The sequence below is a fragment of the Micropterus salmoides genome, unplaced genomic scaffold (assembly GCF_014851395.1).
Source record: "Micropterus salmoides isolate LMB-PRFRI ecotype aquatic unplaced genomic scaffold, ASM1485139v1 Ms_hic_scaffold_1, whole genome shotgun sequence".
NCBI classification, from domain to species: domain Eukaryota; kingdom Metazoa; phylum Chordata; class Actinopteri; order Centrarchiformes; family Centrarchidae; genus Micropterus; species Micropterus salmoides.
In genome coordinates, this window is record NW_024040040.1 from 56004768 (window position 1) to 56017878 (window position 13111).

The window sequence follows — 13111 nt, forward strand, 5'->3', positions numbered from 1 at the left end:
AAAGGTTCCTTCAGCTTGTTGTTGAGTGCGTTTCCACTGCGGTCTAAAGACCTGCGAAGACGATGTAAGCAGCTGACGTGTGTTCCTAGTCTGAGTGACAGACGGGCGTCATTGTGTCACACGTAGATGTAGGATAATAAAAACTGTTTTCTTGACCTCTAAAAATAGCAGCCCCTCTGAAGTTTTCACATTAAAACTCTTCCAGACTGCTTGTTGTTGGGAGTCGTTTAATGTGAAAGGTCTACAGGAAGTGTAAAGGCGCTGACAGCAGCTTAATGTCGATGTGGTAGAAAACGGTCAGAGCGCTGACGCTAACATCTGTGACGTCTCAGACGTGGATCTGAACTCCTCTGTGGTTTGTGTGTCTGTGTGTGCAGAGCTGGAGGGGAAGGACGTGGAGGAGGTGTTCACTGCTGTTCTCAGTCCAAACAGCCAATCAGAGCAGAGCCAGCACACACACCCTGCGGCTGGGAGCAAAACAAGCACACAGCACACAGGTACACACACACACACACACACACACACACACACACAGCTGTACCTGTCAGACACTACTCAGGGTCCAACAGAAACATGATGCGTTCAGACACAGTTTGGGACGTGGAAACTGTAACTGAAATCTCTCTGCAGATCATCACATGTTAACTTAAGTTCAGTTTTTACATGTTTATACTGTAAACTCTTATCAGCTGCGTTACCACGCCGTCACAAACTGTGTGGACTCGCAGCGCGAGAGCTGATACTATCACAGCGTACAGTGGTGTCGCATCATCAAGTCTTTTACATTTGTTTCTGACGAGACGGTGTTTAATCTGGCGAGATCTCGTCACACCCCCTTCTTCAACTTTCACTCAGGAGCAAAAATCGGACTTCAAACCGAAAGAAATTTCACTTTGATCCTGATAAATATCGACATGGAACGATATGAAATGTTTTATGGTGAGAACATTTCTGCCGTCCAGCCATACTGAAGCCAAACGGATTCAGTTTACTTTAGCTTTTACATGGTAGAAACAGTTTAGTGTGACAGGGCTCGACGCGACGAGATGATGGTTATTAATTATTCTACTTAAACGTCTCCACCAGCTGCGTTTCCTCGTCTTCCTCTGATGAACGGCCTGATGGGAGCTAATCCTCACTTTCCAAACGCTCCCATGATGCCCAGCGGTGTTCAGGGTCCTGTGGGCTTTGGGATGCCCCTTCCCGAGTGCCCCGCCCCCGCGCCGCTCCCGGGCCCCGCCCCCGGGCCGGCCTCTTCCACTCAGGGTTCGGCCGGAGAGGGTGAGCAGGACGGGATGTCGACGGCTCAGAGGAGCATGCTGAAGGGGAGAAGGAAGAGATTCTGGGGGAGTGGCCACGTCGCCCCCGCTCTACTGCAACACCAACTTCCCCCAGCTGAGAGAGCAGTACCCCGGTACACACACATATTTATATACCAGCAGTACAGTGGTACACACACACACATTTATATACCCGCAGTATCCCAGTACACACACATATTTATATACCAGCAGTACAGTGGTACACACACACATTTATATACCAGCAGTACCCCGGTACACACATATATTTATATACCAGCAGTACAGTGGTACACACACACGCATTTATATACCAGCAGTACCCCGGTACACACATATATTTATATACCAGCAGTACAGTGGTACACACACACACATTTATATACCAGCAGTACCCCGGTACACACATATATTTATATACCAGCAGTACAGTGGTACACACACATTTATATACCAGCAATACCCCGGTACACACACACTTTAATACCAGCAGTACAGTGGTACACACACACATTTATATACCAGCAGTACCCCGGTACACATATATTTATATACCAGCAGTACAGTGGTACACACACATTTATATACCAGCAATACCCCGGTACACACACACATTTATATACCAGCAGTACAGTGGTACACACAACACATTTATATACCAGCAGTACCCCGGTACACACATATATTTATATACCAGCAGTACAGTGGTACACACACACATTTATATACCAGCAGTACCCCGGTACACACATATATTTATATACCAGCAGTACAGTGGTATACACATATATTTATACACCAGCAGTACAGTGGTATACACATATATTTATATACCAGCAGTACCCCGGTACACACATATATTTATATACCAGCAGTACAGTGGTATACACATATATTTATATACCAGCAGTACAGTGGTACACACACACACATATATTTATATACTGATAGGTAGTAGATGGCGTGAGCTGTATGTGAGCTCAGATCTCTGTTGTCATCTAGAAACCAAATGTGGCTGCTGATAAAAGCTCTTCCTGTTTCTGAATCTTTACTGTGTGTGTGTCAGACTGGTCCACCAGGGTGAAGCAGATCGCCAAGCTGTGGAGGAAGGCCAGCTCTCAGGACAGGGCGCCCTTCGTGGTGAGTTCCCTCCGCTGATTATTCTCTTCATGTGTAATGTTTTTGGGTCGTGACCCATCAGAAAGTGACAGGGTAATGAGCCTCCTAACTGTGTGTAAACCAGCTCTCTGTTGTGGAGGAGCTCCAATAAAAGCCTCCTCCTTGTCGGGCTCTCCGTCCACTCAAAGGTCAGCTCAGTCAGGACGGCCTGCTATTGGTCGAGAACACGCAGCTCAAAGGCTATTTTAAGATGATTCATTTGGTGACCTTCAGTATCTGAAGTCCTTCTGAAAGAACATCAGTTGGTCCTGTGTCAGCAGGAGAAGTACAGTTAAAATAATAAAACATTTATTTATAGAGCACTTTCAATCAAAGAGCTTAACAAAGAAAGTCCTGTAAAATACGAACAGTACATTCAAACTTAAAAAATTAAACTCTTACACAAGTAAATCAGAGATAGGACTCTAAGGACTCAACAGAGAACAAGTTGGTCTGTAAGTACCTCCTCCTCACCACCAGGGGGGGGGCACATTAATGATAAAAAGCAGAGGCCCTTAGACGGGTCGGGAAATAAGTCTGGCATCTTCCCAAATTTATTTCAAGCTGTTACATGGCGGGCCAGAACAAAGTCAAAATATTTCAGACCCTGAGATACTCGGTAGAGTGCAGATCTCAACATCCAACAGACTCTTTGTCCTTCTCTTGTTAAACAAATGGAATATAAGGACACTTTTGCACATGCTCACAATACATGCTCGCTCTCTAATTTTGGAGGCATGATCACTCAAGAGGAAGTGACTATGTGAGTAACTGTATCTGTCATGACTGAGATCTGTTTCAGAACCAGCCACTATCAATTTATTTCGTTTTTTATTTTTCTGCCATCAAAGCGGGCCAGATATTATTGCTGGCGGGCCGGTTCTGGCCCGGGGGCCGCCTGTTGCCGACCACTGCCCTAAGATAAGTCCTTGGGGAACCTCACAAGCCCCTCCCCTAGCTGATCATTTATTGACAAAGAAAGGAGGCAAACCTTCAGTCTGTGATCAATCACCTTATTGGTATCTAGATTCATGAGACATTTCTAACTAGTTGTCTGAGTGATGATCTGCTGCAGACAGCCGGATTGTTCGGTCTCCTCACACCCTGGAAAAACCTTTTTAGAGGAGGCCTCGTGTTTGTTGAGTCTATTTTCTCTCCGGCAGCAAAAAGCTCGAGATAACCGAGCGGCTCAGCGCATCAGCAAGGTGCAGCTGTCCAACGACCCGCTGAAACGCCAGCAGCCCTCACAGCAGCAGCAGCCGCAACTGCAGCAGCAGCCGCCGCCGCCGCCGCAGCCACCGCCCGGGCCTTATGACCCCGCTTCCATGGAGGCGGATGGGACGTTCAAGGACCCGCTGAGGCCCAAAGAGACTGAACAGGAGCAGGAGTGGAAGTTCAGACAGGTGAGCAGAGTTTCACTGTGTTTGTCTTTTAACACATCATCCCCCCCATGAAGTAGAACCAGAGAGAGAAAGCAGCACCAGACTCCTGCCGCAAACGGCACGATTTAACCAAGACACGCCCACATACACCTGAAATTAGTAACTTTTTGCTAAAATGGTTGCTTGAATGGCATTGAATGAAGTTTTACTAAATTTACTAGTTTATATTGATGAAATGTTTCTGTGTCCATGTGCCATTTCATAAATTAGTGTTTATAGTAAATTAAGTGATGAATTAATCTACAACCTTAGTCAGAGGCTAAAATAGCAGTTAGCTGTTAGCAGGACTCGTTCATCTTGTCTGGGTTTATGTTCTTCTAATCTAGTCTGTTTGAACAGAAGCTTTAGAGCAAAGTGCAGCGATAATGAATAAAGTTCTCTCCGATCACGGCGGCAGGACAGCGCTGGTTTCCCTCTCTGAGTAGTAACCATGTTAACCACCAGGCTGCATGTCAGGGGGCTGCAGAGACAGGCCGAGAGGCGGGGTCAGGTGACTCTTAGTGGGGGGGGGGACTGTACCTAGCTGTTGTGTCATTGATGAAGATGAGTGATGAAGATGTGATGTGTGTGTCCTGCCGAGCCCGCTCACTCCAACTAATGTCTCTGATGTAACTGTCATTGAAAAGGGAGAGGTAAATGACAGATGGGGAGCCGGTAAGAAGAGGCAGGAAAATCTCCCCCAAAGCAAAGCCCTAAAATCACCAACAGATAAAGATTGTCCATACCAGGCATCTGTAGCAGGAGGTGGCAAAGAGGCTCTGGTAAGATCTCAAGGCGAACACGTTCTAGGCGGACTTCCTGGATCCACGACCCTCTGAAATCCTCTTCATGTCCTGGGTCACTCCTGTGCTGGTCCACACACTCTTCAGTCTTCACTCCGACCCCCTGGAGTCAGCAGCTGGTCAGCAGATACTTAGCCGCTGGTTAGCAGCTGGTTAGCAGCTGGTCAGCAGCTACTTAGCAGCTGGTTAGCAGCTGGTCAGCAGCTGGTCAGCAGCTACTTAGCAGCTAGTTAGCAGCTGGTCAGCAGCTGGTCAGCAGCTACTTAGCAGCTGGTCAGCAGCTGGTCAGCAGCTGGTCAGCAGCTGGTCAGCAGCTGGTCAGCAGCTACTTAGCAGCTGGTTAGCAGCTGGTCAGCAGCTGGTCAGCAGCTACTTAGCAGCTGGTCTGCAGCTGGTCAGCAGCTGGTCTGCAGCTACTTAGCAGCTGGTCTGCAGCTGGTCAGCAGCTAGTCAGCAGCTGGTCAGCAGCTAGTCAGCAGCTGGTCTGCAGCTACTTAGCAGCTGGTCTGCAGCTACTTAGCAGCTGGTCTGCAGCTACTTAGCAGCTGGTCTGCAGCTACTTAGCAGCTAGTCTGCAGCTGGTCAGCAGCTGGTCAGCAGCTGGTCAGCAGCTGGTCTGCAGCTACTTAGCAGCTGGTCTGCAGCTACTTAGCAGCTGGTCAGCAGCTACTTAGCAGCTGGTCTGCAGCTACTTAGCAGCTGGTCTGCAGCTACTTAGCAGCTGGTCAGCAGCTACTTAGCAGCTGGTCTGCAGCTACTTAGCAGCTGGTCTGCAGCTAGTCAGCAGCTGGTCTGCAGCTACTTAGCAGCTGGTCAGCAGATACTTAATAGCTACTTAGCAGCTGGTCAGCAGATACTTAGCAGCTGGTCAGCAGATACTTAATAGCTACTTAGCAGCTGGTCAGCAGATACTTAGCAGCTGGTCAGCAGCTGGTCAGCAGCTACTTAGCAGCTGGTCAGCAGCTGGTCAGCAGCTACTTAGCAGCTGGTCAGCAGCTGGTCAGCAGCTACTTAGCAGCTGGTTAGCAGCTGGGCAGCAGATACTTAGCACCTGGGCAGCAGCTAGTCAGCAGCTAGTTAGCAGCTGGGCAGCAGCTACTTAGCAGCTGGTCAGCAGCTAGTCTGCAGCTAGTCAGCAGCTGGTCAGCAGCTGGTTAGCAACTGGTCGGCAGATACTTAGCATTTAGTTAGCATATACTTAACAGCTAGTTAGCAGATACTTAGCAGCAGGTTAGCAGATACTTAGCAGCAGGTTAGCTGATATTTAGCAGCTGGTTAGCAGTTAGTTAGCAGGTGGTCTGCAGCTGGTTAGCAGCTGGTCAGCAGATACTTACCAGCTACTTAGCAGCTGGGCAGCAGATACTTAGCAGCTGGTTAGCAGCTGGGCAGCAGCTAGTCAGCAGCTGGTTAGCAGCTGGTCTGCAGCTAGTCAGCAGCTGGTTAGCAGCTGGTCAGCAGCTGGTTAGCATTTAGTTAGCATATACTTAACAGCTAGTTAGCAGATACTTAGCAGCAGGTTAGCTGATATTTAGCAGCTGGTTAGCAGTTAGTTAGCAGCTGGTCAGCAGATACTTAGCCAAGATCAGGAGACTGACCTCCAGGACAGAAACACTGGGAACTTGAAGTGTTGTGGTGAGACCGAGCCGGTGCTCCCGGACCAAAGAGGATTTCAGACACGTGGACCCGGGATTGGTCCCGGTCTTCTTCTCTGGGCCAATGTTTACATTTGAACATGGGTTGTGGAAACACTGGGGTGGGTGATCTGACTGCAGTAACACTGCACACACAAAACAATTGCTTCAGTTTGAGAGCGCTGGAGTGGAGTTGACCCAGAGTCGGTGTCCGGGGCCTCAGTCTGTCTCAGAACTGACTGATTTTATTCTGAAGGGATGCTGCCTCGTTCTGAATGTCACTCTGCTGCCGTCCTTCAGCATCCACCTCGCCTGTTCTGGTCTCAGGGTCAACTGGATACACCTGCTCAGTCACCTTTCTTTCCTCATCATACAGATAAAAGGGGACAGAGCCTGACTTTAGTGTTGTGAAACACATGGCTGTTATGTCTGTGAGTTATAAACCGTTCAACCAAAGAGTGAACTTCTGTTTTTATAGGCCGGTCCAGTGTTTTAAAAGACAACATCTAACAACAGCAGCAAGTGTGTCTGTGCTGACATTTTAAAATGAGTAATGGACGGGGTTTGCCCCGAGGGTGGCGCTAGAGGACAGATTATGGAATCAATACAAGCAGGTAATCCATCAGACAGCACCTGAGCTCTGAGACCATGTTGCAGGAAGTCCAGGATGTGTCCCGGTCTGAGAGCAGGACCAGTGTCTGGTGTGTTGCTATGTGTGCTGACGGACAGCAGCAGTGTCGCATTCACTGTGAGCAGGTATCACTGCAGGTGTGATTAATCAGGTGAGAGACAGACAGGAAAGACCAGTCAGCAGGGAGGACTAATGATCAGCTCAAACTATACGTGACTGTAATGCCCCCCCCCCCGAACCCCCGAACCCTCTACCATCCCAACAGCACCAGAACCACAGGAGCACTAAAACAGTTCTGTCTGCAGCGCAGTCTGAGTTATGATGCAACACATTAGTCTGATAACAAACACGTTTAATCCTCCTGTACATTTAATGCATCCAACAGTGGAATTGTTTCAGTCATGTGGTTTCTGCTGCCCCCCCCCCCCCCCACCCCCGCACGCTGTAAACTCCACCATTCATCACTGATCCCACATTTACTAAGAGAGAGAGAGAGAGAGAGAGAGAGAGAGGGAAAGCGAGCATTACTAGCTGCCATGTCATCATGTTTTTAACTCTACCTGTAGTGACCAGTCATCTCTCTGACGTCTGTTACTCTGTTTCTGTCTCCCTGCGTTTCTCTGTTCCGGGTTTTGGTTTCTCTCTTAGCAAATGCGTCAGAAGAGTAAGCAGCTGGCGAGGATCGAGGCCACGCAGAAGTTGGAGCAAGTCAAGAACGAGCAGCTACTGCAGCAGAGGCAGCAGCAGCAGCTGTTAGCCGGCCAGCGCCTCGCCGGCCAGCTTTCCCCTGAGCCCGGCAGCCGGGGCCCCATGACACCTACTGGGGGCAGCGGCTCCCCCCTCCATCCACCAGCATCCAGGGAAGGTCAATCCAGACAGCAGCACCTCCTGCAGGGGGGCCAGAGTTCAGGATTTGTTGACGACGTCTTCCTCAGACCGCAAGCCCCTCCCCCCTCCGGATTCTCCTCTCTCCCTCACTCCCCCCACTCCTCCTCCCCTCTCCATCAGCCTCCTTCCTCCCCCCAGATGTTCTCCCCGCCCTCCTCCCGCCCCTCCTCGCCCTGGGATCCCTATAGTACAGTAGCAGGAACTCCTCGCCCCGCATTCTCCCAGGCTGGTGGCCCTCCAGCCCCCCAGCAGCAGCGGCGCAACTCCCTAAATGCCTCCCCAGCCCATGATGCCTTTGGTTCCCCTGCACCATCCCCAGACTCCAAAATCTCCGACGTCTCCAGAACCATTGGACCACAACCAGGTAACTCCCAGGAACCATCTTTTCCTTGTTTTCTCCTTCTAGTGACCTCCTCCTCCTTGTTTTCTCCTTCTAGTGACCTCCTCCTCCTTGTTTTCTCCTTCTAGTTAGTGACCTCCTCCTCCTTGTTTTCTCCTTCTAGTGACCTCCTCCTCCTTGTTTTCTCCTTCTAGTGACCTCCTCCTCCTTGTTTTCTCCTCTTAGTAACCTCCTCCTCCTTGTTTTCTCCTCTTAGTAACCATCACCTCCTTGTTTTCTTTCCCCAGGTCTGCAGCAGAGCAGAGCACCTATGATGAGCCCCTCCTCGGTCTCGGCCCCGGACCATTTGACCAGACATGTTGGCGCCAGAGCCGCTGAGACCTTCCAGCGGACTCCTCATAACAGCAGTAACGTTCATGTGGCGGCGTCTGAACTCTATGGTCGGCCTGGTGAACTGGTTCATGGTGGGGTTTTTAAAGCTCCCATGCCCCCGAACCACCAGCCTCAGCCGGAGGTATTTAGCAGCACAGGAGGAGGAGCAAGGAGGGACCCAGCTAGACCCACAGATCTGGGCTATGCCCTACCTCAAACCCAGGACATTCCCTTCCCCTCTAGTCCACTGTCGGGGCTGGGCTCCCCCCATCGCAGCCCCTACTCCCAGACACCCGGCACCCCTAGGCCTGACTGTAGCCAGCAGATCACTGACCCCTTTACACAGCAGTCACCTATGACCTCCCGGCCCTCACCTGACCCCTACAGTAACCCTCATACCCCCGGTACACCACATACACAGTCTGACCCCACATACCTCAACACACCGCCTGTGCTGAGACTGGACCAATATAACCAGCAGTCTGCCAGCCGTCGGCCGTCCCCCTCCCACCCAACCCTTGACCCCTATGCCTCCAACCCAGGGACGCCCCGCCCCTCTGTCACAGAGCGCTTGCCTCGATCACCAGGGAATCAGCAGGGCACCGATCCCTACTCTCAGCAGCCCTCCACACCACGACCCCAGAAGGCCCCTGAGTCCTTCTGCCAGGCCCCAGTAGAGAGCTTCAATCCTCAGCCGGCAGGATCCGGTTCATCCCCTTCGGCTCCAAGACTGTCTGGAGAGACGGTGACCTTTACCCCGACACACAGCCAGGTAACAGATAACAGCGTTTGTATGTCTTCAGTTTACATAGTCGGTACTGCCGTTTACACAGGCTGTACTGCTGTTTACTCAGTCTGGACTGCTGTTTACTCAGTCTGGACTGCCGTTTACTCAGTCTGGACTGCCGTTTACTCAGTCTGGACTGCCGTTTACTCAGTCTGGACTGCCGTTTACTCAGTCTGGACTGCCGTTTACAGTCTGTACACAGTCTGGACTGCCGTTTACTCAGTCTGTACACAGTCTGGACTGCCGTTTACTCAGTCTGGACTGCCGTTTACTCAGTCTGTACACAGTCTGGACTGCCGTTTACACAGTCTGTACACAGTCTGGACTGCCGTTTACACAGTCTGTACACAGTCTGGACTGCCGTTTACACAGTCTGTACTGCCGTTTACTCAGTCTGGACTGCCGTTTACTCAGTCTGTACACAGTCTGGACTGCCGTTTACACAGTCTGTACACAGTCTGTACTGCCGTTTACTCAGTCTGTACACAGTCTGGACTGCCGTTTACACAGTCTGTACTGCCGTTTACTCAGTCTGGACTGCCGTTTACTCAGTCTGTACACAGTCTGGACTGCCGTTTACACAGTCTGTACACAGGCTGTACTGCTGTTTACTCAGTCTGGACTGCTGTTTACTCAGTCTGGACTGCCGTTTACACAGTCTGTACTGCCGTTTACTCAGTCTGGACTGCCGTTTACTCAGTCTGGACTGCCGTTTACTCAGTCTGGACTGCCGTTTACTCAGTCTGTACTCAGTCTGGACTGCCGTTTACTCAGTCTGGACTGCCGTTTACTCAGTCTGGACTGCCGTTTACAGTCTGTACTGCACTATGTACAGGTTTCATTTGATAACAGCATTAACTCCCATATTTCTGATCAGCAGAGCTGAGCTGCTGTCAGTGTCTCCTGGCTCATACAGAAGAGTAAATGGTTGTTTCATCAGTTTCCCTTCTTGACACATTTTTTTCTCTCTTCAGTTGCAACAGTCTCCAGGACGACGACAGCAACAGCAAATGCAGGATTCATTTCCCAGAACCCCCAGCAACCAGACCCCAAAGCACTCCGGGATGTCAGAGGAAAGTAGCTTCTCGGGCTTGGCGGGTCAGACTCCTGGTCACGACCCCTTCGAGCAAGGTCAGATGACACCAGGCCTCTCACAGACGGACACGACCAATGCGATGGCAGCGCTAGCTTCTTCAGATGGACCAATGAGCATGCTGCCTCAGCTCGGTGACACAGAGGAGAAGCTCAGACAGGTGGGACAGGTGTTTCAACGCTACATGTCTGGTCTTTCCTCTATCCTAGGTTCTGGTTTAGAGCTGGTTTGTTCTCGGTACTCAGTTCTCCTGTGTTCTCGTGTGTTCTGTGCAGCGGCAGCGGCTCCGGCAGCTCATCCTGAGGCAGCAGCAGCTGAAGAGCTCCTTGCGGCAGGAGAAAGGTCTGCAGGAGGCAGCTTCTGGACTCGCCGTAGCCCCTGCTGCTTCGCCGGGACCCACCCCTGGTTCTGCCACACCACATCACTGGTCCCAGGAGGACTCCTCCACTGCTCCTCCAGCAGACCTGTTTGGACGTCCGCCGCCCCCCTACCCTGGCACTTTGAGGCCTGGTGGAGCTCCAGCCCCGAGGTTCCCTGGAGGTTTTCCAGGGGAGCAGCAGAGGGGGTTCAACCCCAACGAGGCTCCTTTCCCCAGGCAGAGCCTCCCCAGAGAGCTGTTAGTTCGAGGACCCCTCATGAGGTGAGAGCGGCAACAAAACCTGGTCCTGGCCTGTGTGATGATGTGTTCTTGTAATTCAAACCTCCTCCTCTCTTCCAGGTTCAGTGGTCCTCTAGGAGCTCCAGTGGGTTTCCAGGACTCCTTCCTTCGTCCTCCCCAGGGATCGGTGCCTGGATCTGGGCTCAGTGGGATGGAGGGAGTCCCTGTCCAAATGAGGAGGCCGATGCCTGGGGAGTTCACCGGCATCCGAACCCTCCCGGCTCCCAACGCTCACCCACACATGCCGCCAGGTGAGGACTGCTACCCGGCTGCTGATAGTGCTCTGATAGAAAGTAGCCTCTATCATCTAATTAATATTTAGTAAATTATTGCCCCCCCCAGGTGTCCCCCAGCCCTTCCTCCCGCGCTCCATACCCTTCCAGCAGCACAGCATCATGGGACAGCCTTACATCGAGCTTCGCCACCGCGCCCCCGAACACCGTCTGAGGCTGCCCTTCCCTCTGCCCGGTGCCTCGGACCACGAGACCCCTCTGCTGCACCCCCGAGACCCCCAGCCGTCTCCTGTCAGGCCCGGTCTGGGGCCCAGGATGGGTGAGACCCAGCTGTGCCAGCAGATGGTGATGGACCAGCTGAACCAGCAGCACACGGCGGCGCTGACACAGAGCGGCGAGTCCACGCTGCCTGGGACTGATGGGATGGAGGAGCAGATGGAGGGGGAGGACTCGGCCGTGAAGGATCTGGAAGACGTGGAGGTGAAAGATCTGGTCGACCTCAACCTCAACCTGGACCCTGAAGACGGTACGAACCTGTGGATAATCAGATCTGCAGATAATAAATGATCAGGATGTCGGTAGACTTGTACAGAAAATGTTCAGGTTCTAGTTAAAGATCCTTGAACGTTAGAACGATAAGCTTCATCATGATGTTCTGCTTGTTCTGCACCAACACACATAAAGCTCCTCGTTTTAACAACATACCTACGTGCTGTTTCAGGTAAAGAGGACCTGGATCTGGGTCCTAACGACCTCCACCTCGACGACTTCCTGCTGTCGGGAAAGTTCGACCTGATCGCCTACGCTGACCCCGAGCTCAATCTGGAGGACAAGAAGGACATGTTCAACGAGGAGCTGGACCTGGGGGAGTCGGTGGAGGAGAAGGAGGGGGCGGAGAGGAGGGACGGATCCGGCGGGTCCAGAAAGACAGACGGCCACCTGATAGGCCAGGTCAAACAGGAAGTGCAGGACGGCGTCAAGACAGAAGCAACCCAGTACCCTGCACCTCAACCTGGGATCATCACCAGCAGCAGCAGAGCCCCCGGACCTCCAGGAGCTCCAGGAGGGCCCGATGCAGCAGGCTCCAGCCAGCCCGGCTCCTCTGGTCTCCTCTCCAAGGTGGGACCCTCTCTGATTTATTACTAACTAACTGACACTTGTAATAAATTATAGTCTGAACAAATGATGAATTATCTGAAAACTCCCTCCCTCCAGGAGAGGGTGGAAGGCTCTGGCTCCGGTTCAGGGGCCTTGGCAGCTCCTCACACCCAGGAACAGGCTTCTTCGATGGGCATGGGTTCCAGAGTTCAGCCCCCGATTGCTGGAGGTAAAAAAAAAATGTGATGAAGAGATTTTTTGAGCGTTGGAAATATTGATCAGTGATTTCTACTTGATGCTTTACTGATACATTATTGATCAGTATGATCAGTTTATTGAGCTGAAGAGTCACCAGAGAATCTTCTCTTCTCCCTACCTGGCTCCTCCCCTCTCTCCTTCTCTACTCCCCTCTTGCCTCCTTGTCTCCTCCCCTCTCTCCTTGTCTCCTCCCCTCTTGCCTCCTTGTCGCCTCCCCTCTTGCCTCCTTGTATCCTCCCCTCTCTCCTTGCCTCCTCCCCTCTTGCCTCCTTGTCTCCTCCCCTCTCTCCTTGCCTCCTCCCCTCTCCTTGCCTCCTCCCCTCTTGCCTCCTTGTCTCCTCCCCTCTCTCCTTGCCTCCTCCCCTCTTGCCTCCTTGTCTCCTCCCCTCTCTCCTTGTCTTCTCCCCTCTCTCCTTGCCTCCTCCCCTCTTGCCTCTTT

General features: G+C 51.8%; 2 protein-coding genes across 2 annotated transcripts in view; one reads left to right on the plus strand and one right to left on the minus strand.

Annotated features, from left to right (window-relative positions):
- Nucleotides 1-13111, minus strand: part of LOC119897314 (NACHT, LRR and PYD domains-containing protein 12-like) — a 609009-nt gene that overhangs the window by 392108 nt on the left and 203790 nt on the right. The gene's annotated exons all lie outside the window — the stretch shown is intronic.
- The window catches only part of LOC119897280 (histone-lysine N-methyltransferase 2C-like), a gene marked incomplete in the record, with an annotated part of 58585 nt that overhangs the window by 30131 nt on the left and 15343 nt on the right, over nt 1-13111 (plus strand). The window contains 14 exon segments of the mRNA XM_038710885.1: nt 1087-1323; nt 1326-1349; nt 1352-1414; nt 2368-2441; nt 3623-3862; nt 4528-4662; nt 7594-8197; nt 8461-9317; nt 10307-10585; nt 10701-11065; nt 11144-11334; nt 11426-11842; nt 12038-12435; nt 12532-12643. Of these exon segments, the coding sequence (XP_038566813.1) occupies nt 1087-1323; nt 1326-1349; nt 1352-1414; nt 2368-2441; nt 3623-3862; nt 4528-4662; nt 7594-8197; nt 8461-9317; nt 10307-10585; nt 10701-11065; nt 11144-11334; nt 11426-11842; nt 12038-12435; nt 12532-12643 (3996 nt within the window).